Source organism: Poromitra crassiceps (assembly GCF_964638095.1).
Source record: "Poromitra crassiceps genome assembly, chromosome: 27".
NCBI lineage: Eukaryota > Metazoa > Chordata > Actinopteri > Beryciformes > Melamphaidae > Poromitra > Poromitra crassiceps.
Genome location: NC_139650.1, coordinates 3,423,322 through 3,446,489, shown reverse-complemented (window position 1 = coordinate 3,446,489; position 23,168 = coordinate 3,423,322). Strand labels below are relative to the sequence as shown.

At 42.0% G+C, this 23,168-nt stretch overlaps 1 protein-coding gene across 1 annotated transcript; it reads right to left on the bottom strand.

Moving 5' to 3' along the window:
• Window positions 1-9,808: 9,808 nt before the first annotated feature.
• Window positions 9,809-17,326, bottom strand: LOC310799173 (putative nuclear hormone receptor HR38). Its single transcript, XM_083661742.1, has 7 exons — window positions 17,191-17,326; window positions 14,923-15,737; window positions 14,570-14,699; window positions 13,526-13,689; window positions 13,143-13,345; window positions 12,110-12,288; window positions 9,809-11,827 (listed from the first exon to the last, which is right to left on the bottom strand). Exons 2-7 carry the CDS (start codon window positions 15,733-15,735, stop codon window positions 11,565-11,567), a joined length of 1,752 nt encoding a protein of 583 aa, XP_083517868.1. The 5' UTR covers window positions 15,736-15,737; window positions 17,191-17,326; the 3' UTR covers window positions 9,809-11,564.
• Window positions 17,327-23,168: the final 5,842 nt, after the last annotated feature.

The following is a 23,168-nucleotide window of genomic DNA, read 5'->3' as shown; positions in this document are numbered from 1 at the left end:
CGTAATGCAAGACAATTCTGAAATGCTTATGGGCGTCCGGGTAGTGCAGCCGTAGATTCCCTGCCTACCAACAAGAGGGTCGCAGGTTCGCGCCCCCGTGTTACCTCCGACCTGATCGTGCGCCCATACAGGCACAATTGGCTGTGTCTGTGGGTGGGAAGCCAGATTAGGGGTATATGTCCTGGTTGCTGCACTAGTGCCTCCTCTGGTCAGTCGGGGCGCCTGTTCGGGGGGAGGGGAACTGGAGGGAATAGTGTGATCCTCCCATGTGCTACGTCCTGCCGGTGAAACTCCTCACTGTCAGGTGAAAAGAAGTGGCACCATTCCCAACACAGGGACTGGTGTTTTGAGGCCAAGATCTTTTTATTTTTTATTTTTTACAGATTATGAGTTCAGATTGTAAGCTTTCAAATGATAATACAATACATTGAAATTTTAATAGAAGATATGCTTATTATTTGAATGTTCGTACTCCTAAAAGCAACATTCAGAGCAAATCGCCCTGAAAGTTGGTGAACAAGATTGGTTTGCCCTGAACAAGCTTAGTTTGCTAACCAGTTATACGTATTCAGTGATCCTAAAACAGTTTGTTATATCGAGTGCGTTCTTCAACATCTAAACTTACGTATGTGGTTTGTGCTATACCTTTCACCAGATTGCATCACATACTGTATACAGGCTACATGAGACACATATATACATATATTTTTATATATACTATATATAAAATGTACTGTCTGCCACGGATGTGCCACACATGGCTGGCACAGGCTCAAAGGGTGTCACATACAGTACAGAGCAAGACATTTGATAGCATGTAGATCAGGGGTGGGCAAGGCTGAGGGCCATACTGACTTACATCAAGTAAGCGAAAAGCTACACATTGGACATCATACCTGCCAACACGTGGAATTTTCACAGGAGTCTCCCTATTTTTAATCCCCTCTCCCGTTGTGATTTCTTAATAATCTCCCGATCCCGATATAATACTGATCCAAATCCAATGGCTGTAGCAGATGAGATTTATTAACATAATTCTGCCTTTTATTGAGTTTTTGGGGGTTGTTGTTTTTTTCTTTGAGGACCTTGGGGGCCCGGATTGAGATGGTCCAGGGGCCAGCTCCGGCCCCGGGTTCCGCATTTTGCCCATGTGTGGTGTAGATGATATGTTTCACTCTGGAAATACATGTACACATTCAACATTCAAGCACGGTAACTCAAGTCAGGTTTGATACAGCATGGCTGCACCTGCAGAGTAGATAAAGTGTCATTCCAGAAGCACTTAAGCAGTGCTCCATCAGGTTACAATGAAGAGGAAATGCATTAAATATATGAATTTATATCGCCATTATATAGGGCTACCATGGACATAATGGCTGAGGCTGAGAAGTGGTATTATGATATCATATTATGTATAGCGTCCTCTCTGAAATCACTTGACTGTGTGGAATTGTCTGTTGTGTTACATGTATCCTATTTATTTATTTATGTATTTATTTATTTATTTATTCCAGTATGTTTTGTTTCATGTAATAAATATATTATCATCATTAATATTATTATTATTAGTATTAGTATTAGTATGGTTATTATCATCATTATTATTATTATTATTATTATTATTATTATTATTATTATTATGACCTGATCCTAAATTAAACTAATTTGGCCCCAGGGACTTTCAAGAGTTATGACGGAGTTCTGAGTTCAATGAGTTCAACTGACTGAGCTACAGGACAGGAGTGAGCTAGTACATAACTTGTTCCCTTTCTATTGGTGTCAGCGGATAGGCTACTTACTTTGTTCAGTTTTTCTGCTCAGTTTCGTTCAAAACGCGGAACCTAAACTGAAATTGAAATGGTTTTGTGTTGGCTTGTGCTGACTAACTTGCATCACTTCTCGGGTCGTGTTTCCACCATGTTTCCAACTTTCCATACATCAGAGTTACAATGATGAAGTGTACTTACAACTAAAGCGGGCGATAGTTCCCCAGAAGGAGCCGCAGAGGCGCAGACACACCGGCGTGACGAAACAGACGCACCAACGAGTCAGCTGAGCGATGAAGTCCGCATTTCTTTCTATTTCTCAACCCCCCCCCCCCCCCCCCCCCCTCGCTCTCTCTAGTATCGTTCTCCTTACCTGCGTCAGGTTAGCACGAATAATAGAAACAGTATTTCCTGTTTAACAATTCCGCCTTCAAGATAAGAGCACAAACCTTTGGGCAACAACTACAGTAAAAGTATGGAGGACTAATGGTCACAAATAAATAAATATGTGTCAGTGAAATAAATTATTATTCTACATGAATAGATACAGAAATAATTCCTAATTAAAACATTCCAGCTCCAAGACCAGGTCTAAAGGGATCTTGAGACATTTTAGGTCAGTGGTTGAGAAGTCAAGGCCAAGACCAAAATAGGCAATAAACAGTGTAGGCTAGGTAGGCTGCCTACATAGTCTCTTAGAACAGACGAGTTGGCTTCCGCAATTTTCAAATGCTTCCGCCATACCGTCTGTACTTCGTAGGGGAGAATCATGCACCAACCGGAATGGGAAGTAGAAAGGCGGGTCTTCCGCTCATTAGTCCAATCAGAATCCAATATGCTGCATTTTTCGTGGACCCACGTGTCGTGATTGGTCGGATTCTGTCGAACTTCTTTCCTGTCTGAAGGTTTTTTTCCCAACTTCCTTGTGCATGTTCTGGGGGTGGAACGTACAGACTGTATATAGCTGCATTCGCCGGATATAGATGAGACAGTCTGTTTTAAGAGACTACTGCCTACATGTCTTTCCAAATGTAAAAAATAAAGCTTAAGGAGATAGCGACAGCTCTGGAATATTAGCCTGGGTAAACCCAGCCTCCACGTGACCTCTATGTGCGATAATTTTGTTTATTTTATTATTTATTATAAAGCCCCAATATATAGGCCTAACAAAAAAAAAACATAATATAACAGCTTTTAAATCACTTGATGGTATACTGACTTCTAATACTAATGGAGACAATGGCGCCTGCTGCGCCTCTATCATTGCCACTCCTCATGTCGAAGGCCTGTTGCCTGCACCATGTAACTTCGGGCATTGGAGTTAACTTCAATGCTGAAGTTACCAATGTAACCCAGAGCAGAGAGACTATCTCTCCCCACTACGTTTTCCAATGTAGATAAGGCCAGGGTGACCTTGATCATCAGGCAGCTGATGTATTTTAAAGGAAGACGCCAACATTTTGAGAGATTCGCCTATTTGCCATTATTCTCTATAAAAGATGAGAAGATAGATCCCCTTAATAACGTAAAATTACGAGACTTTCCTGAAGAAAACCGGCTATGTATTTTGGGAGGCCATGGCTCTACCAGTACAGGCATTTGACCTAAAAATGTGGCTCAACCTTATCCTGATATCAGACTGAATTGTCAACTTGTTAGACTCCAAATCCAAAACTCAACTGATTGGAGTGGGCGGATTCGGAGGTCTAGGCCCAGGCAAGGTCAACCTCACACAAATCGCATCAGAAAAAAACGTAATGGATTTTGTGTCCTCTCAATAAGTTCTCAATGAGAGAGAGATTGTATGAGTGGAAAGTTTTGAAAATCACCTAAATATGATCCTATTGTTATTTTCTTTTCTTTTGTATTTGCAATGTAAGTCTATGGGATGACTATTCAAACCATGCCCTCTTTGAACTGTAAGCTAGACACCGTAAACTGGTCAACACTGTGCGTTCCTTGATCTAGATGTCTTCCTCCTGGTGGCGGTGGAGGTGATGAAAAAGTTCAACCGTCGTTGGTCAGTCTGGACGGAGCGCTCTCTTGCTGCCATTTAGGAGCAACTTTTGTACTTTTCAGAATTCGTCATTTCCTGTAGGCAGAGCAGATCTTTTAACTAAGATCTTAGCCAGTGACTGTCATGGCTGTAGCCAACGCCAGACTTGAGTTTGGGCAACTTGGGCAAAAAAGTCTCAAACCCAGCTTGGCCTCAGGTTTTATTGACCCGACCTGACCCAGGGCAGCTAGGGGACAGCTGTGCTGGAGAAACACACTGTGTGAATGCTGTGTGTGAAAATGTGAGCCAGATTGAATATTCCACAGGGGAGTTTGTGCTGCTCAGTCATGTGTTGAATGTGGCTGACATTGATTTAAAAATAGAATAATATGCCTGATTTACTCTAAACAACCACCATGCCATCCATCCTCTTGAGGAGCGCAGCCGACTTTGACCTCGTACTGTATGTCAACCCCACGGGCCGAGAACAGGCTGTCAAGTCCCTCCACCTCAGACTTACTCAGTGAGGTGAGACTGTGAGGGATGTCACTCAGCGTAGATGTCACTCAGCGTAGGGCAGCCTCCATCCTCCTGACACCTGCTGGCACGTCTTTGTCATGCGGCTCCTCTCTCTTGACATTGTGTAAGAGCCTGCCTGTTCATTCCGGTGTTAAACTCCGGGCCCAGGCTCCGCTTCTCAGCTTTCTAAAGGACATGTGAGGACACATCTAATGCCTCCCACTTACAGTCATGTGATAGAGATTCTATAAAAAAGAAGAAGCTCCAAATGCGTCCTGGTAGCTCACCTGGTAGCACGCATACCACGAAGGCTCGGCCCTTCGTGCGGACCCGGGTTTGAATCATCCCCTCTCTCTCTCTCCACCCTTCCTGTCTGCTAACTGTCCTATATAAAAAAAAAAATAATAATAAAGGCGAAATGCCCCCCCGCCCCAAAAAAAAGCTCCAAAATACTTTTTCCCACATTATGACAATGAATCTGGATGTTAATGCAAAAGACATTCGCAATCGCAAAGCATGCAAATATTTCATCCACCTCCATTTCAGCTGTGCGTTTGAATTGCTAATTGCTGTTATTAATGTACGTTGTAGCCTAGGCCACCTGACCCACCTGTACCAGTGTGTTTGCTGTTTGCACCATGTGTTTGCTCTGACCTTGACCCCCTCCCTCCCGCCCCCCTCGCCCCCCTCGCCCTGTCCACCAGCCCACTCTGCCACCACCACTTTGCACTTGATCCTTGTGTCGGGACTTTCTGAAGTGTCTGAGGATGTGTGTGTTTGTGTGTGTCTGTGTGTGTGTGTGTGTGTGTGTGTGTGTGTGTGTGTACGTGCGTGCGTGTGTGCGTGTGTGTGTGCGTGCATGAGTGTGTGTGTGTGTGTGTGTGTGTGTGTGTGTGTGTGTAGGTGTGTGTCTGTGTGTGTCTGTGTGCGTGTGGATGTGAGGGCTTTGCTGTGAATAACTTCTGGGCATGTAGCCAGGAACTGTCATCTGCCGGTGCAACACAAGCCGTCTTGTCAATCTTGTTTTATAATTGTAACATTCTCATATTCTCCTGGTGAGGAGAGAGAACATCGTGAGATGAGAGAGAGAGAGAGAGAGAGAGAGAGAGAGGTGGTATAGCTAAGATCATTTTAGTCAAGATTCTAAAGCTTCATGAATGTTGTGAAATCTCTTCTGTTTTCTCTGCCTAACAGCATCTAAAACAGCTTGCAGACATGTTTTGCTTGGTGCTGAAGTTTGTTTCATGATTGCAATGAATAAGTCAAGAGTCAAATTATGTCCAACATTCCCTCATTAGTTCTAATATTAGTAAGCTACTGTTTGGGCACCATGCTCAACAGAGCACTGTTGTTTATTTTGGTGGCTTGTAATAGAAAATGTAACTTAAAGGAACAGTTCACCCCAAAATGAAACTTCTGCCATCATCTACTCAGCCTGGTGCCAGCTGAAACACAGGTGAGGTGTGTCCATAATAACACACAGGGAGGTTGCCAGCACAACTGTAGCCTACTGAAGTCAGTGGTCACGCGGTTCGCGGTCTTAAAGGGATACACACACAAATGAGGGATGTACACGCAAATGCTGCATCAGGTATCAATGGGTTAAGGACCTAAAGCAAATAAGTAATGTTTGTTGCATTTATTCTCTGCTTTTTGTCTTTTGTAATGATGCACGCAAGCTCTGTTTTGCAAGTTGTTTGATGCCCAGTGGAGACTGCAAATAGACACAGAGAAAAGTCTCGAACTCTGAATAAACTGTATGTGAAAGTCGCCGGTTTTTTCCCCCTAAGGGAAAACTATTTTTGGCAATGAGCCAAAGTAAAAAACATTACCGCTGCTATCCTTAAAGTCTCTCTTTCCAGTCTTTTTTTGGGGGGGGGAAGGGGGGAGAGGTAGCATCATTCTAAGGAAAGTGGTATAAGCTTTGAAGCGTGACTCAATTCGTTCAGGTCCAACACCGTGCGAGTGCTGAATGTAAAGTTTAGAATATGTCCTCGGACACACAAGACGACCATTGAATTTCTGCCCAGCGAACAGGTTTCTAACAAATGTCCCTTTCACACTGCACGCTTTAGAAGCATAATGCAGCAGGCTTAGCATTCACTTGTGAATGTAATCCTGCTACCGAGAGCTGGAGAAAGCGATATGGCGTACAGTAATCACAGCCATGGTATGAGCTATGACGTCTGCCAACTCATTTACCACTGCTCTTTCTTAGTGAGAGACACAAGATCCAATTACAGAGGTTTCTATGGGCCCTAACAAAGGCCTGCTATAAATACACTCACAGAGGGTTTCCACACTCAACACACACCCACAGTCATTAGTCTATTAGCACAAACAGCAGTGTACACTGTATTCTTGCCTGAGTATGAACATACTGTATGATAATATAGGACTTTTTGTCAAAACAATAAAAGTAGATTGTGTGTGTGTGTGTGTGTGTGTGTGTGTGTGTGTGTGTGTGTGTGTGTGTGTGTGTGGGGGGGGGGGGGGGGGGTACCTTAAAGTTTATTTATGGGGGAGTGCTCTCCATTTCAGGAGCACCCCGTTCACATTCATACTTGGAAGCTGACCAGTACAACCACAGTGTGATCTGCTGGCCACTGATCAGCTCCACTGGAGCGGTTGGGGTTAAGGGCCTTGCTCAAGGGCACCTCAGTGGTGGTAATGAGGGAGCGACAAGCACCGCTTTTTTTCACCTCCCCCACCCCGATTTATCCTGCCGGTCCCGGGGATTGAACCGACGACCTTCTGGTCACAAGCTCGCTTCTCAAACCTTTTAGGCCACCGCTGTTGTCCTATTGCCCTATACTGTTAGTAATCTCTACCCTGCATGAACATGTCTCACTCAATACGTGTGTGTCCTCATCTAAACAGTATTGACACTGTAAAGAGGGATTCTCCAAACTCCAGTTGCCCTGGAAAACCCAGCATAGAGAACAAGATGATTGTCTGCAGGAGTGTGTGTGTGTGTGTGTGTGTGTGTGTGTGTGTGTGTGTGTGTGTGTGTGTGTGTGTGTGTGTGTGTGTGTGTGTGTGTGTGTGCGTGCGTGCGTGTGTGTGTGTGTGCAATGTCTTCACGCGTCTTTTTTGTTTGTTTGTTTGTTTGTTTGTTTGTGTATGTAGAGCTCACATGAGCTTCCATACAGCACTAAACACTAACAGAGTTATTCACAGCTCCATCCATCCATCCATCAAGAGACAACAGGTGCTGCATCCTCACAAACAACCTATTAGCTTTCCTCCCTCTGGAACAATATCCTCTCCAATCAGCTGCTCTCTCTCTCACACACTCTCTCTCTCTCTCTCTCTCTCTCTCTCTCTCTCAAACACACACACACACACACACACACACACTGTGTGTGTGTGTGTGTGTGTGTGTGTGTGTGTGTGTGTATGTGTGTGTCTCTCTCTCTCGTCATATCCTTACTGAAGAAACTGACATTTCAGGCCTGACTTTCATGTGACAGTAGAGCAGTGTTGGGCAAGTTACTCGGGTAATGTAATTAGTTACTGATTACTCCTTGAAAAGTAATCAAAGTTACTTTACTAATTACTTTTTCAAAAGTAATTACTTACATTACTAGTTACGTCACTAGTTACTTTCTCTCTTTTTCTTAGCCCCGACAAAGTATATACAGGGTAAGGGTTAGGAGTCCACAATGGGCCCAAACTGCATAACTGTAAACATTGCAGCCTCTCAAACCTGAAGTGATGGGATACAGTATGGATATATTTATAAAAAAAATAAAAAGCAATGGTCTCTCCTGAGTTTTTCTTTTGTTTTTCTGCATAAATAAAGCAAAAAAAAAAAAAAGCATTCTGGTGGGCCACGATGTAACGCAGTAACTCACCGTTACTTGGATTAGTAACTGTAATCTGATTACTGTTTTCGAAATTGTAACGCCTTACATTAGAGAAAGTCCTGCGTGGTTCACTGTACTTGAAGAGTGCACCATGTTTCTTTTTCCTCCCTGTTATGTCTAGCTCTACATGTCTCCTGGTCCTCCCATAGGCTATAGGAGGAGGAGGACATGCACGAGCTTTAGGGCAAAGATATGGAGGTCGGTATGTTTCTGCAACAAATCACCGTGACATGTGTGCCACCAGTTACTGGCCAGAACAAAATGTTTCGTGTGGAGCCTACGGGTGGGCTGTTGCATGTTGGGGCAATGGTCAGGAGTGAAGAGGTCAATAGCCGCTCCAGATGCTAACCATTCCACTTTGGGAAGAGGATGGTATCAGGCAACACTGTGACTTCAAACTTGATACAGAATTGCAACTGTATATTTTGAGTTGGGTCTGGGCAATGTGAAGTGTCTGACCTGCCATGGACCCATACCCATATATCACAGTAACAGTGTTGGGGGGTAACTCATTACAAAAGTAACATATTACATGTAATAATATTACTTTTAGCAGTAACTCAGTAATATAACGTATTACTTATAGGATTTCAGTAATATTATACCAGTTACTTTGTCAAGTAACTCAAGTTACAAATTGAGTTAATTAAAAAAAAAGTCAAAGCACATATTTAAATAAAGATACAATCATTTCCTAATCAAACTGTCTGTTCTTATGCAAATAACCACTACAGATGACAATAACAAAGGTAAAGAATAACATTTAGAATTTTGCGTTGTTTACACTGACTTCAATGCGGTTGACATGATTTTTCGGGATGGTTCCGGGGCAGCAATGTCATTCTGCTGCTGCTGTTGTTTTGGTGAAAGTAATCCAAAAGTAGTGTAATAAGTAATGAGTTACTATACACAGACAGTAATATTGTAAAGTAACTTATTACTTTCAGATGAAGGTAACTAGTAATATGTATCATATTACATTTTGAAAGTAAAGCTGAAAGCAACAGATTTTTTTTGTCTATTTGTCGGAGGATGACCAACTGAAATGTAATCCTAGAGGTAGTTTAGAACCAAAGGTAGACTCTCTTTGCACGGCCATTTAAATCTGGCTTGTCCGCTGTCTCCATTAGGATCGGCGTTGCGCGACGTGCTTGCCATCTTGTAATATAATGAGCATCTCTGTTAGCTAGCTTTCATAATGCCTCGTCCTCTTTTCTCCTCTTGTCCCTTTTTTCCACTCTGTCTGCCAACACCAAAATCCAGATGACCGGAACGCGGTGTACAGTAGGATCAGGTGTCAGGCGACTGAATGCAGTCTGTATTGCAGTCTGCTGTGGCTGAGAGGGGCATAGTCTAGTCTCCCTCTGGTCTCGGGTGTTGCCAATATTTAAGGCTTGCGTGACAAACCCGCCACAGACTGATCGAAAAGTAGATGAAAGAGCAGTTGTGGTCACTTTTCATCACACAATACGTGACAGCCACATATTGATATTGAGTTGAGGTAACACTACTGATTTGATTTTATTTCATTGTATTAAATACTGTACGGTCACATTTTTCTCCTGTTCTATATACAGTACATTCTTTCAGTGAATGTTTGTCAATTAATCAAAAGTTTTAGGTATCATTCCATATTTAATTTTGTGCAAAGTGGTAAAAGCAAAGCAACAGTATGTAAAATAAAACCATAATTTGGTCACCTGCAGATGGAGGACGTCTTGGATATAAAGCTTCAAAAACACAATTTGAATGATGGCCGCCGCTTTCAACAGTTTTTATTATTATTAAATATTCTCTCTGTCTCTGAATAATTCTGCACCATATTACGAAAACCCTCACAGTATTTCAAATTCTTTAAGTCTATACAAAATGCCCCCAACAAACAGTAAAACACAAAGGGAAAGAAGTATGTTATATACTGTGTTTGAACACTGAAGTGCTCTTAGCTGCTCATCTTTGCATCACATTACATTGTGATTTCACTTTAAGAAATATCTAGTTCATTTTGAGATGGAAAGAAAATCCAACGTAAAAACTGCACATAGGCCTACTCCTATTCAGAAGAATGTGGAAGACAACAGTAACAGTAGGGGCTTGTACAAACACACAAATGAGTGCCTCTCAAATATGAAATGTCTCTATTAATTAGCAATGAACACAAGTAATCATCATCCCCAGCAAGAGAGTGTAACTACAGTACATCTTTTCAAACATCTTTAGGTATAAAAACTTTCATTTCAATTCATCTTCTATATTCTAAATAAGATGAAAGTGTATATCTGATTTCCAATTTTGCCGTGTGCTTTGTGCATTATTATTATAATTTCTTTGTCATAGTAACGCCTCAGGCACTTCCACTCAAAAGCTGGCACAGACCAGAATTTTTAATTCAAGATCTGTTACGAATGGTAACGTTGTTTTTTGAACATTGCATTTTTCAAACTTTTTTTTTTTTTATGGGACTCAGGTATGTGAAATGTAGAATTACTTTTTGTGTTGTACATACAGCCTCTCTGAGGTTCAAAGAACGAGGCTTTTTAAAAGGCACTTTGCAAGTGTCCATTTCTGTGTTTTAAAATCATAAGAAATAGAGGACAGAAAAAAAGCTCTGTTACAATACTGTACCGTACGTTAGGCAGCGGGAAGCCTGCCAGCTACGACCACTACAAGGTGTTGTAAAATGGCAGCTTTAGAGTTATGGCAGTACATTTTGGTTAGTTTAAGGCTTTAAGGTTTGTGATTGGTAGGTATTATACGAGTAAACTTTCATCCAAGGCCTCCCACAGGGGCATGAATAGGAATATAACCATCTTTTCATGTTGATAAAAAAAAATAACTTTTGAAAACTAGGACTAGCATTCTTTTAAAGAGACTGGAGGAGCTGTGAGTCATCAGAAAAACAAAGCTGAAGAGATTTGTGTTCATATGTTAGTGTTTTTGGTAAAAGCTGAATACTTAACACTGCATTGCATCTTCTGTCTGATTTGCAGTGTGCAAAGACAACATTCACACATCTTGCAAAGCAATAAAGCGCCATTCTACAAACGCACACAAAAACCGACTTTAACTCTGTACCTGAAATGTTTGTTTCATTTCAGCTCTGTCCATGACAAATTCATTGAACTGGAAAAAAGCTGTCCATCTTTGTGTACTTACACATATACAGTATCCAATTTTCAAACTAAAAGTTAGAAAAACAATGGTCAACTGGTCACTGTAACAGAGTCAGTTAGTACGAAAGTCAGTGTGATAGAAAGGGGTGAAGCAGGCGCCTCGCCAAGTTCAACAGTAGAGTTCAACGGGTAAAGAACTCTAGTAGTTGCTTACTTTCCACCTCCTTTGGGTCTTTATCTTTTTTTTCCAGAGTTGAATCATCGATGAAGAATTTCTCTTCTTTTGTATTTTGCTCTTCGTTCAGAATGGAAGGGTATCCATAAAGATTTTCTCCACAATTGGCGGAGGCGGGACCAGGTCCTCCAGTTTCAGGTAGAAGATCCGCTGCAGACCCTGGGTACAGAGTGTCCTCAGTTCAGGGAGTTTGCCCAGCAGACGAGAAAGGTAGTTGGGCTGGGTCCGGCTCGGCTCCGATCCATTTCCACTCACATGTTCCCTTAAACACGTGATGAGTTGGCTCTGGAAGTCCTCGACCCGTTTGGGCTCTTTAAGGCCGTGGCGATCTGGGTGCAAAGACGTTCCGGTGAGAAACACAGGCAGGTACGAACAGTCTGACACAGTAGACGCATAATATATTTACTAGAATAAATTAAAATGATAAAATCAAGGAAATTTCTCTGGCATTTAAACTTTTTCCGCTGTATCGAAAGTGTACCTGAGCGAACTGTGAATTGTGTCAACTGTTACACCCCTAAGCCCTAATATTTACGTCAAATTGAAAACCGACGATATTTACTAAACAAACAAGCATAATCAAATTGAAGGTGTGTATATGTGAGTCTCACCAGCAATGATAACGAGTGCGGCGAGACAGGCAAACGAGGACACATCGAGGTTCATGCGGTGAAGGTTCTGTGAGAATTCCATGATGGAGTCGATCCAGTCGCCAAAGCTGCGAACGCACTGCATGCGGTGAAGGACCACTCCGTTGCAGAAGATCAGCTTGTTCTTCTCTGGACTCGACCTGCACACAGTTTCACGCCGTTAACATGACCAGCCCATTATCAATAGAGTTGCACCAATTCATTTTTTTCAGTTCCGATCCAAGTGGAAAAAAAGAGGAAAAAATACAACTTCCAAAAAGTAGACAAAACAAAGAAAAATGTGTGGTGGCCTGCAGAAACCCTTCACATGTCGCTGTTGCACATTGTTGGTAATGAGCCAAAGAAGGTTGAAAATGAGTTTTGCAGATATTTTGAGATTTTGAGTGATTTGATTACTTTCATCTGCATGGCGAAGAATTATTTTCATGAAACAAAAGGGGAAATATTAATTTTTATGGTTTTCTTGGAACGCCACTGTAGAAAATACAACAGCAGCCATTTTTCTCACATTTTACTTTTAGACACATAACAGATTAAAATACTCATAACATTTGATCTGAGAGAGCTGTCACAGTCATTCAAAAAGTTCTATATAGGGACGAGTCTCTAATTTATGGAAATCTAAAAAAAGGAAAATGTATACAGGGTTTTTGCAGACCACCACACAAATATACAAGGATATATATATATATATATATATATATATATATATATATATATATACACACACATGTTGAGTTACCTAACTGCTAACATTACTAGCTAATTACTACTACTACTACTACTACTACTACTACTACTACTACTACTACAGCACTGTCTCATGTTATGTTAGGGTGGGTTTATGGTCCAGCACAAGCTATGAATGGAATCTGGATCGGAACGTGGATCGGCGACAGCAGTCCGATCTACGCTACGTATCACAGCAGATACCAATATCTCTAATCATAAAGCTGCACATCAGCTCATTCTTAATCGTAAAACACAAGCCGACCTGTATGCCAGTCGAAGGATGAAGAGTTCCACGAAGGCGGATTCGAGGAGCAGCTCCTGGTCCTCCAAGCAGAAGTCTGTGAATCCCGGGATGGTCTCGGCCCATTTCCTTATCACATCCATGGCACCGGACAGGAGGTCATAGAACTGCTGGATATCACTGGCGTCCTCCTTCTCTGACAGGCTGACCACCGTCTCCTGGTACTGAGGGGTGAGAGGGGAGAGCGGTAATCGCCACTGTTGTACTAAAAGCATCCGATTTACCGAAGAACTGCAAATACGTACATTCAATCAGCTGTTCGGTGTACATTGACACTGTAACTAGTAACTACTGTATAAGCAATCTAATCAACATAAAGGAACTCTGCAAGTCTTGAGCTTTACCTTGGAGTAGTCAAGCTTTCCTATGGTCGGGTTGGAGTCTAAATGGGCGCGGACAAGAGAGGCTATGATGTTGACATGCGGGGTGCTGGATGAAGCCTCAGTCACAGCCTTGGGTTTAGAGGGGAGACGACCTCGCCGGCCTTTCAGGCTGTCTGTACGAACGACTAAAGAGACAGAGGAAAGACAAAAAGAGGACAATGAACTTGAGTACATGCTTGTGATTAGGGCTGATATGGACAAAATCAAATATCACGATATTTTTGACCAAATACCGCTATATCGATATTGCGACAATATTGTAGAGATGACTATTGGTGCTTTCACAAAATATTTTACACAATGAGAGTTTCGATAAATAATCATCAGTAATGTGGATATAATGACTACGTGGGCAAAGGCAAATAATAGAACAGCTAGAACAGTCTGGAAAGTGCAGACAAGTACTGTACTTCAGTGGTTCTCGAATCCGTGAGGGGGTTCCCAGCCAAAAGGGGGGTAATTTATTTTAGCTATAATTCCATTCATACGTAACACAATGACTATTTTGGTCATGGGTTTTATACACTTTCTGTAATAAAACATCTAAAAGCATCAATCTTATTATGATATGGGGGTCCGTGGGACAAAATCCTATCAAATGGGGGTCCGTGGTCTAATCTTTGTCAGTTTAGGGGTCCTTCATGTGAAAAAATGTGAGAACCACTGCTTACTGTAATGCAACATTTATGCCATATTACGATATTACGACATCCAAAGTCTAAGACGATATCTAGTCTCATGTCAGGATATTGAAATCATATCGATATATTGCCCAGCCCTACATGTGATTCTCACATGACTGCCATGACTTTGAAAAGCAACTGCTGTGTCAGCTTCAGGTTGTCTTCATGTGCAGCTGGCCCTGTACGGCTCCACTTACAAGCATACTGTATGTCTGTCATTCCGAGCGTTGGTTTCACACGACTGTCATACAAACCTACGTTTCTCATCATCGTACTGTACATTCGTCGCTGGAAGCTTTAAGCGGCTCTGACTTTGCATTACCTTCTTTGACCATTCCCACGACGAGACACTTCTGGAAACGGCAGAACTGGCAGCGGTTTCTCCGCCTCTTGTCCACTGGACAGTCTTTACTGGCGAGGCACACATATTTCGCATTCTTCTGTACAGTTCGCTGTCAGGAATGGACAAAATTAGCTTTGTTACTATGGGAATAAGAATGTAAATAATGTTTTTTTTCTTTTTCTTTTTTAAAGTTCAATCAAGTTTTTCCTACCCCCCCCCCCTCTATTTTCTCCCCAATTCCCCCTGCTGTCCCGGTCGTTGCTCCATGTCTGTGTCACTAAAGCAGAAATTAAATTGTAAAATGTAATAAGAGTCACTATTCAGCGCCATACCTTGAAGAAGCCTTTGCAGCCTTCGCAGGTTCGAACTCCGTAGTGTTGACAGGATGCGTTGTCACCACAAACTGCACAGCGACCCTCGCTGGCTCCCGGGCTGCAGGTCTTAAGGCACGTCATGGTCCCCTCCATCGGGCTTTCCAGACCCGCCTGGTCCAGGGACATGGGGGGGCCCTGAAGAGGCGAGGCATGCTGCTGGGGAGGCAGGAAGAACGGGTCCTCCTGGCCCTCCTGGTGCTGCCCCAGCGGAGAGTGCTGCTCTGCCGCAGAGTTGAAGGTGAAGAAGGAGAGCTGCTGGGCCAAAGCAGCCTTATCCACCGAGGACCCCGAGGGGTAGGGGCTGAAAGGGGAATCCCAGGCAGCGGCGGCCTGGGTCTGGAAGCCCGGTGTAGGGGGAGAGCCCGTGCCATAAACTGGACTGCCGTAGTAGTCGGAGCCACACGACGACAGCGTCTCGTCGAGGTAGCTGAGCGCAAAGGAGCCCGGGTAGCAGCCGTACACCTGGAGGTCGTCCAGCTTGAAGGCTTGGTGCTGCATCTGAGGACTGGAGCTTCCAGCTACTGCAGAGTTGTTGAATGAAACGGAAGAAGCCGGGGCAGAGGTGGAGATCTTGCAGGAGTAGGCGTCAAACTCTCCCATGTAGCCATTTCCAACCAAGGTGTTGATGCTGGGCAACGGAGATGCAGACAGCTGGTCCTTTTGGCCACTGATGTCCATTACCAGTTTGGCTTTGAGGTCAGGGTTCAGGAACTCGGAGCTGAAGTAGTTGTCATGGGGTAGCGAACCGTACTGGGTTTGTACACAGGGCATCGCTACGAGAGAGAAAGGCGGCAACAATTACAACTGATGACTCAAAAACCAAATAGCCTGAAGCATCTTCATAATCAAATGACTGAAGTATTGACAAAATTATTCTCTGTAAACTGTTATTAATACAATCTAATTTGTTACTCAAAAAAAGTATATAACAACAACACATCACTTTAGATAATCTACTAAAAGGATGTATTTTTTCTTCTTTTTTTACAATGATTATGCTTTCAAAATAAAAGCAAGTAGCCTAAGTGAAATTACTGTGCACACGTGGGGTTGATATAATATTGGTTGACTGTTCATTGACATAGTAGTTATGTATGCAAAAAGCTCACATTGGCGAAAACGAAATATTGCTTTAATGCTTTAAGGTCAATAGTTGTTCAAAACTATTTCTACAACCACGCCAGTAGGCTACGCTGGCACCTAAAACACATGCATACCATTCCACTAGCTTTAGGGCCTATCAGTCCTCAGAAAATGTAGAGGGTGGTCCAGTCAAGCAATAAGATATTGTGTTACTGGCTTTTAATGCTTTGAAAACCTCCTTCAGAGGGGGGCAACCCTCTGTACCAGGGAGTGCAAGAGATTGTATTTCAGGGTGGGCTAAATGCCAGCTAAAGTGGGAAAGGTGGCAAAGCCTGTGTGTGTGTGTGCGTGTGTGTGTGTGCGTGTGTGTGTGCAAGCATGTGCATGCATAAGTGTTAACTTGCTCACTCAATGGGCTGCTCAATCTAAAGGGGCAGCAGGTCCCTGGAGAATGTTTGATCAATCTTTGAAAATCACTCACTTAAACATACATTTAAAATTGACTTGTTATTGAAAATCAAATGGGGGGGGGGGGGGACCACTGTGATTCAGTCTAGTAAACAGATTCTCCCCTATTGAAATGTTTATATCTTGCATTATAAACAACATAACCCACACTGAAAACCTAACTGTCATAACTCATGACAAAGGCATTCAAATTAAAAAGTAATGACTTAAGCTCTGAACTCTGCTGAATATCTAGATGGACAGCTGACACAACAGTGAACACCCACTCTGCCACAGAGTTTGTAACATAGTTGTAGCAGCATAAGTAGCCTAACTTCATGAATCTCACTCTGGGAAATATCATGAATAATAATAAAATGTAATATAGCTACTTAAACAACTAGCCTATTTGCCATGCAACACTCCAGGTGAATAATGTATTGGAGGCTCAATATTGTCACTGTGATCACAGGTACGAACTACTATAAACTGCTGAGAAGAAATGAGAAATTACAATCCCTCTAATATGAGATACATAATTAACATTATGAGAAAATCAATTTGGATTGACCTGTGATCTCACATGATTATGGAGATATGGAGCATGTATCATAACTTGAAGCAATACTGTCTCAACATCATCACCATTAGGACCAGCCACTCAAAATAAAGCGTGGAAATAACACTTTCACTGACCTGGTTCATTCAAATATCCTGGTTTTTGGAGGTTTGTGTTTTCATTTATTCCACACGAATGAAACACATGAATGCCACCTCTGGAGAACGCTCTCTCTCACACGCACGCACGCACACACGCTTTACGCACACACTCTGTGTGACACCTTGGGAGAAAGCTAGAGCAATGCACCCAGCAGCATACCCGTCTGTTTTATTTTACGCTTGCATCGAAAAGAAAGGTGTGTCTTTGCCCATACATGGTGAACGGGGCGGTGGAACTTTCCGGGTGACGAGCCAATGGCGTCGCTTTGCGTCACACAGGCGTTCTTCCGTCTGACGCACGGACGGGATTCCATTGACGCAAGAGCCGGCGGTGTGTCTGATCTAAATATAAACCAACAACGACAACGTTAGACACGTGGGGCTATTACTGGTTAAAATATGCTAAAAATAAACCCCAGTCTGTGGATGATGACATTTTATTGCTGGAAATGAAGTTATAAGCATTTACAAGACCGTGGCGAATTATGTCATGATAGAGCTCAATAAAGCATCATAGTCTCTTCATTTGTGTTTTGATCCACACACCCTGGCTTTTCCTTTTTTCATAACCTCTTCAACAAAATATGGGTCAATAGACTTGATGGCCGCTGGAAGAGAATTCCCCCCATTAACTCAATATTATTTATTTCCATGTAGGCTATACATTGTCGGATAAAGATATAATTATATTTCACTCATGAAGGTTATGTATGATATTCTGTGATTAAGCGACAGGATTATAAAGGACAACAGAAAGCGAATTTCAACTTTTGTTTGCAAACACATTATAGGCTATATAATTAACATCAATCAATTCAACTCTATTAAATTTCCATTGATTTGTTTGGTGACTAAACAAAACCTAACAGTAGCGTAGTTTCTCTATAAATTAGGCCTACATGGTTCATCATCAGTGATTCAATTCACAACAATATCTTACAGTCATGTACTCAATTATGAAGTCCTGGCTGCAAAAGCATCCTTGCCCATTTAGCTCTGGGATGGGAAGCCAATACTGTAACTCACAATTCAAAGTGAAATAAAAAATTGGATCCAAGCAGCCTTTCATGCGCGTCATGTTTGACTGATTCTGACAATTGAGGAAGTATCGTATTTCTATATTGTGAATGGCATGGTGCACTTCTATAGAGCAGCAGTGGAGAGCATCCTCAGTGATGCTATAACGGTTTGGTTTGGAAACTTGTCTGCTGAGGACAGGATGAGACAGTTGGATAGAGTGGTGCACAGTGTATCCAAAATCATCAGATGCAATCTCCCACCCCTAGCAGAACTATACAAGGCTAGGCTTAAAAAGAAGGCCCTGACAATTTTAAGGGACCCGTCTCACCGAGAAAACAACCTCTTTAACCTCCTGTCATCTCAAACACGATTCAGACATGTGAAAGACCAAAACATCCAGGTTTCAGAACAGCACATACCCTGAAGCTGTCCGTCTTCTAAACACCCTTAATCTTACACACTTAACTGTACAATTCAGACAATGCACTTGTAGCACTTTCCAGGGGGCCTACATTGCACTTTAAACACTATATAATGTTGCTGCTCCCTCCCCTTCCTATGGTGTTTGTTTACAGCGTTGCAGTAATGTATTACGACGCAGTATTGTCAAATCGTGCTCTTTCCGTTGTTTTGTATTGTGTGAATGTATGACTTTATGTGCTTGTCTTTGTATGTGAGCTCACTAAGACAAATCCCAATCAACTTGTTGACATGGCAAATAAATATCGAATCTGATGACTTTTTTCAACTGAGCGTTCAAAAATATATTTTCAGATTCAGTTGCAAGTTTCTGCTACATGAGTTTCATGAAAATGACATCACATCCTTTCAGTTAGTTGCTTAAATTGCACCATGTAATGTCAAAAACCTCTTTTCATCTCTTTCGCTACAACGCCATGAAATATCACAATGTCCCTGAAAGACACCCCCCCCCCACACACACACACACACACACACACACACACACACACACACACACACACACACACACACACACACACACACACACACACACACACACACAGGCCAAAGCGGGGTCCTTGAGTGGGTCGGTCTCCAACAAAAAGGGTAATCATTTCTTTTCACTAGAATTCCAACCATAAGTAACACAATGACAGAATGACTATTTTGGTCTTGGGTTTCATACACTTTCTGTAATAAAACATCTAAAAGTGCGACGGCCCTCCCACTCTGGCCTGTCTGGCAGGAGCCTGGAGTTGGGGTTGTTAGGTACACGTGGGGTCCCGTGTACTCATTGGGCTTAAGACCACCTTCAGATCACTCTGCTTCAGACCATTCAGTCTCTCTTCCTCCTCACCGGTGATGTTTGTTTAATGTAATTTGTTTAGTTATTTTCCTTAGTTTTAAATTCCATGATTGGAATTTGGAAACCCTCATTAGCGTTTTGCTTGCACCTGTGTTTGTTCTACCTTTACGACACAAAATGGCCCCCGTGAAAAGGGTCTATTGTTATGAAAGGTGAAATTATAGCTTCAGTATATAGGCCAAAACAGTGTTTCGGTCCATTCTGTAAACATGATTATTCAATGTTACAAAGTGGGGGCATTTTAACATGGAAACGACTCCCTTCTGGGTCCAGCCTCAAGTGGCCATTCGAGGAGCTCCAGCTTTCAGGATCACTTCAGCAGCTTCCTCTGTAAAACCCAGTCCATGGTAAAACCCTGAGCTAGCCCACTGGTTTTAACATGAGTCATACTAGCCTGGGTAAACCCAGCCTCCACGTGACCTCTATCTATGTGACTGATAGCACATAGATAGAGGTCACGTGGAGGCTGGGTTTACCCAGGCTAGAGTCATACACCAAAGTAAAAGTTAAATCAATAATTTATTAATTAAAACTAAGTGAAACAGAACAAAAGGTGCATCGGTGAGGAGGGAGAGTGCACCGGGCCCAGGTTCACCCAATCAGCATATAACGACCCCAACACCAGCTCCTGCAAGACAGGGCCAGGAGAGTGAAGGTCATCACAAAAGCTAAAGTCTTATCAGATGGGGAACCCTGGGACAAAAGCATATCAAATGGGGGGTCTGTGGTCTCATTTGTCTCAGTTCAGTGGGTCTTAGATGTGAAAAAGTTTGGGAACCAGATCTAGGCTCAGTCCAGACATTCTGCATTGCGCTACTTTCTCTTTTTCAATACAATGAATCCTCTTTACATTGGGAACCAAGAAAAATCTTTACTCTGACACAGAAAATTTGAGAATTATATGAATTCACACTTTGCATTTAGGATAGCATTTTCAGTTTTTAGAGCCACACCCTATCACATTGCATTGGCATCGACAGGCAAAGCGCACTCTAGGGATTACTCACAGCTGCACACTTCCATTCGTCAGCAGCAATATACGCATCACATGAACATAAGAAGACTGTCACCTCCCCACAACAAGAGAATCCAATACACACAAACACTGGAGCCTATAGCTCTCCCGGGGGCTTTGCACTTGGTTTAAATAACTTCTTGTTTTTTTTAGCTGCTGGAAAAGTTAAGATGGGTTCCACAGGATAAGGTGGCGTCTAGACTTTCCCTGCAGAGTGAAACGCATGCAGCTTAATGTGTCTGACTGGCCAAACTGGCTGGGCCAGCTACACCTCTCTCTCTAACTAATAACTCACAGGGAGTGTAGCATGGTGGGTGGAGCTTCTCTTCAAAACACAAAATAACCAGCATCCCCAGACTGGACATCATCTTTCTGTCTCTTGCACGCACACACACACAGAGCCTGGTTGAATGCTGTGCCTGGCAGAATTGTTTAATATGTAGGCCTTCATCTTAAAAGTAAAAACGTGTCTCTGATTCCCAGCTATGGAGAGATTTGTTCATGTTCATAAATATTTGAACTATCTAGTTGCGTTTTTCCTGCCCGTGTCTCTTATTGTGTTTGAAGTTGTACATTGTATGTACACCTGAGGTTACCTGTGTACCAACACTTCTGGATTAAATTTCTCCCTAAAAAGTAACCAGTAAGCTCCTTTTTCCACTTTTGAGAGTTGTTCATGTTCATAAATATTTGAACTATCTAGGTCTAGGACCATAGGAATAATGTATATAAAGTCTGATATTAATTTTGTTTAACTCTCAATTCTCAATATCAACAAGGTCAATTTGCTTCCAGTAAAGTAGGCTATATTATGATCTGAGATGAAAAATAATATTGCCTAGAGGTACTTTTTGTTTATAAAATGTGTATTTAAAACATGTTTTCAAAGAGAAAGTGAGGATTGCTGACTGAAGATCATGTGTTTTGCTCGATAATGTCTCATGAACTTCTTGTGACGTGGTCTTCCTTGGATTTCCCGTTGGATTTTAAGTTTTGCAACCTCAAACGTCACCAAGAAGCAACCGTTTTCATTTTTGGATTTCGGCCTACATGAAACAGACCTCAACATGGTGCGAGTAGCTGAGCGCAGCGCTTCCTCGCTGCTATTTTGGAGAAGTTTGCATGATTTGACTCTCAAGTTTCCATGTGTCACTTCCTATGTGTTTGAGGCAAATAGTGTAATAATCTTCACGGCTGCAGCCACACTTCATCACTTAGCCTGATAAGATGAGGGTATTTTCTACATAAAACTGCTGTTGCTGGAAACGTAAAACACATCATTTCCTGTGGTGCCAGAGCATTTTTCCCAGGAAAGAGCTACCAGACACCAGGTGTTCAGAACAGATTAGTGACAGATTCATTTAGATTATCTTATGCTGTCAGCCTGTCACACGCTTATATTGTGGAGATTTTACGTATTAGAGAGTTTGATTTTTATTGCATATGACACTTTTCCATAGTTAAATGCACGCGTTAATACACATGAATAAATGTGTTAAAGTGTTGACAATGATTCTTTAGGAGAGGCAAGATAAGAACCACAGTTTCAGAGGCACAAACATTAACAACACATTAGCAGGTTGTCTTCTGGGAGCTTGATAATCCTTAGTCAAATCATGAATAGTCAATATTCAGTTAGAATAAAGATGGCATGCCACACTTCTCTTTCTACTTGCATAACTCTATATATAGTGTATTGTGTTGAAGAGGTTTGCTTGCAGGCATAACTCTAAAGTCCAGCAGATGACTTGGTTGAAAGCAGTCTAACTAGTGGGTTTATATACAATCTGCAATTTATTTCACCATGTAAAATTGGTTTTGGGAACATTCTTAAATCAACACACAGTCACTCAAAATACAGGTCTGTTTCACTCCAGTGGTTACAAACTGTCAAATGTAAGCAAACCTTTCGCAGCTTCCTATTTAGGTGTCACACACATATTATACATTTTGAGTAGAAGCTCATAAAAAATTACAGTGACAAAAAATGTCTCGAAATCCAATAAATCCTTTGTAAACATCAGTGGTGGAGCGGCAGTGTTTCAGTATAGGGTCGATATTTTGTCAATATGATGCTGTTCACTGTTCAGACACATTTATAAACAACTTGACGTCAAGACAAGGTATTCAATAAACAAAGAGCACAGATAATCCCCATTTTGTAGTCTATTTTACAGTCCTCCACGAGACTGACTCCTGAAAGATAAAGACTTAAACCTCAAACTTAAAAGATATGCGATACGCTAAACACAAAACAAACACAAACATTTCATTGCGTTTCTCATCTTGAAGAAGATGTATAGGCCAGGAGTAGTGTCATGCTCCATTATGTTACTTGTTTCTCCTGCTGGTTGATAATTATGTAACACACTGATAATTATATTACAACTCCTAGTATGATTATGAAACTCCCCAAAGCAAGTTGCCATTCACATTTATTTCAAACCTAACTGTTTTCAAAGAGTCCTTCATTCACTTCTACTTGCTCCTCCTCCCTCTTGTACAATATCAATGTTTTTGGCAACTTTCACTGCTTTTATTCATCTTTCATCGTCAGAGATGAAGATTAGGTCAGAAGGTTTCTGGGTAACA

Bases quoted from the DNA above. Each gene is read 5' to 3' on its own strand.
- LOC310799173 (XM_083661742.1), bottom strand. From the start codon at position 15,735: ATGCCCTGTGTACAAACCCAGTACGGTTCGCTACCCCATGACAACTAC. The intron at 14,700-14,922 runs GTATGGCGCTGA...CATTCCTGACAG, and splicing joins GCTGCAAAGGCTTCTTCAAG to CGAACTGTACAGAAGAATGC. The intron at 13,690-14,569 runs GTAATGCAAAGT...CTGTCTCTTTAG, and splicing joins CGTGGGAATGGTCAAAGAAG to TCGTTCGTACAGACAGCCTG.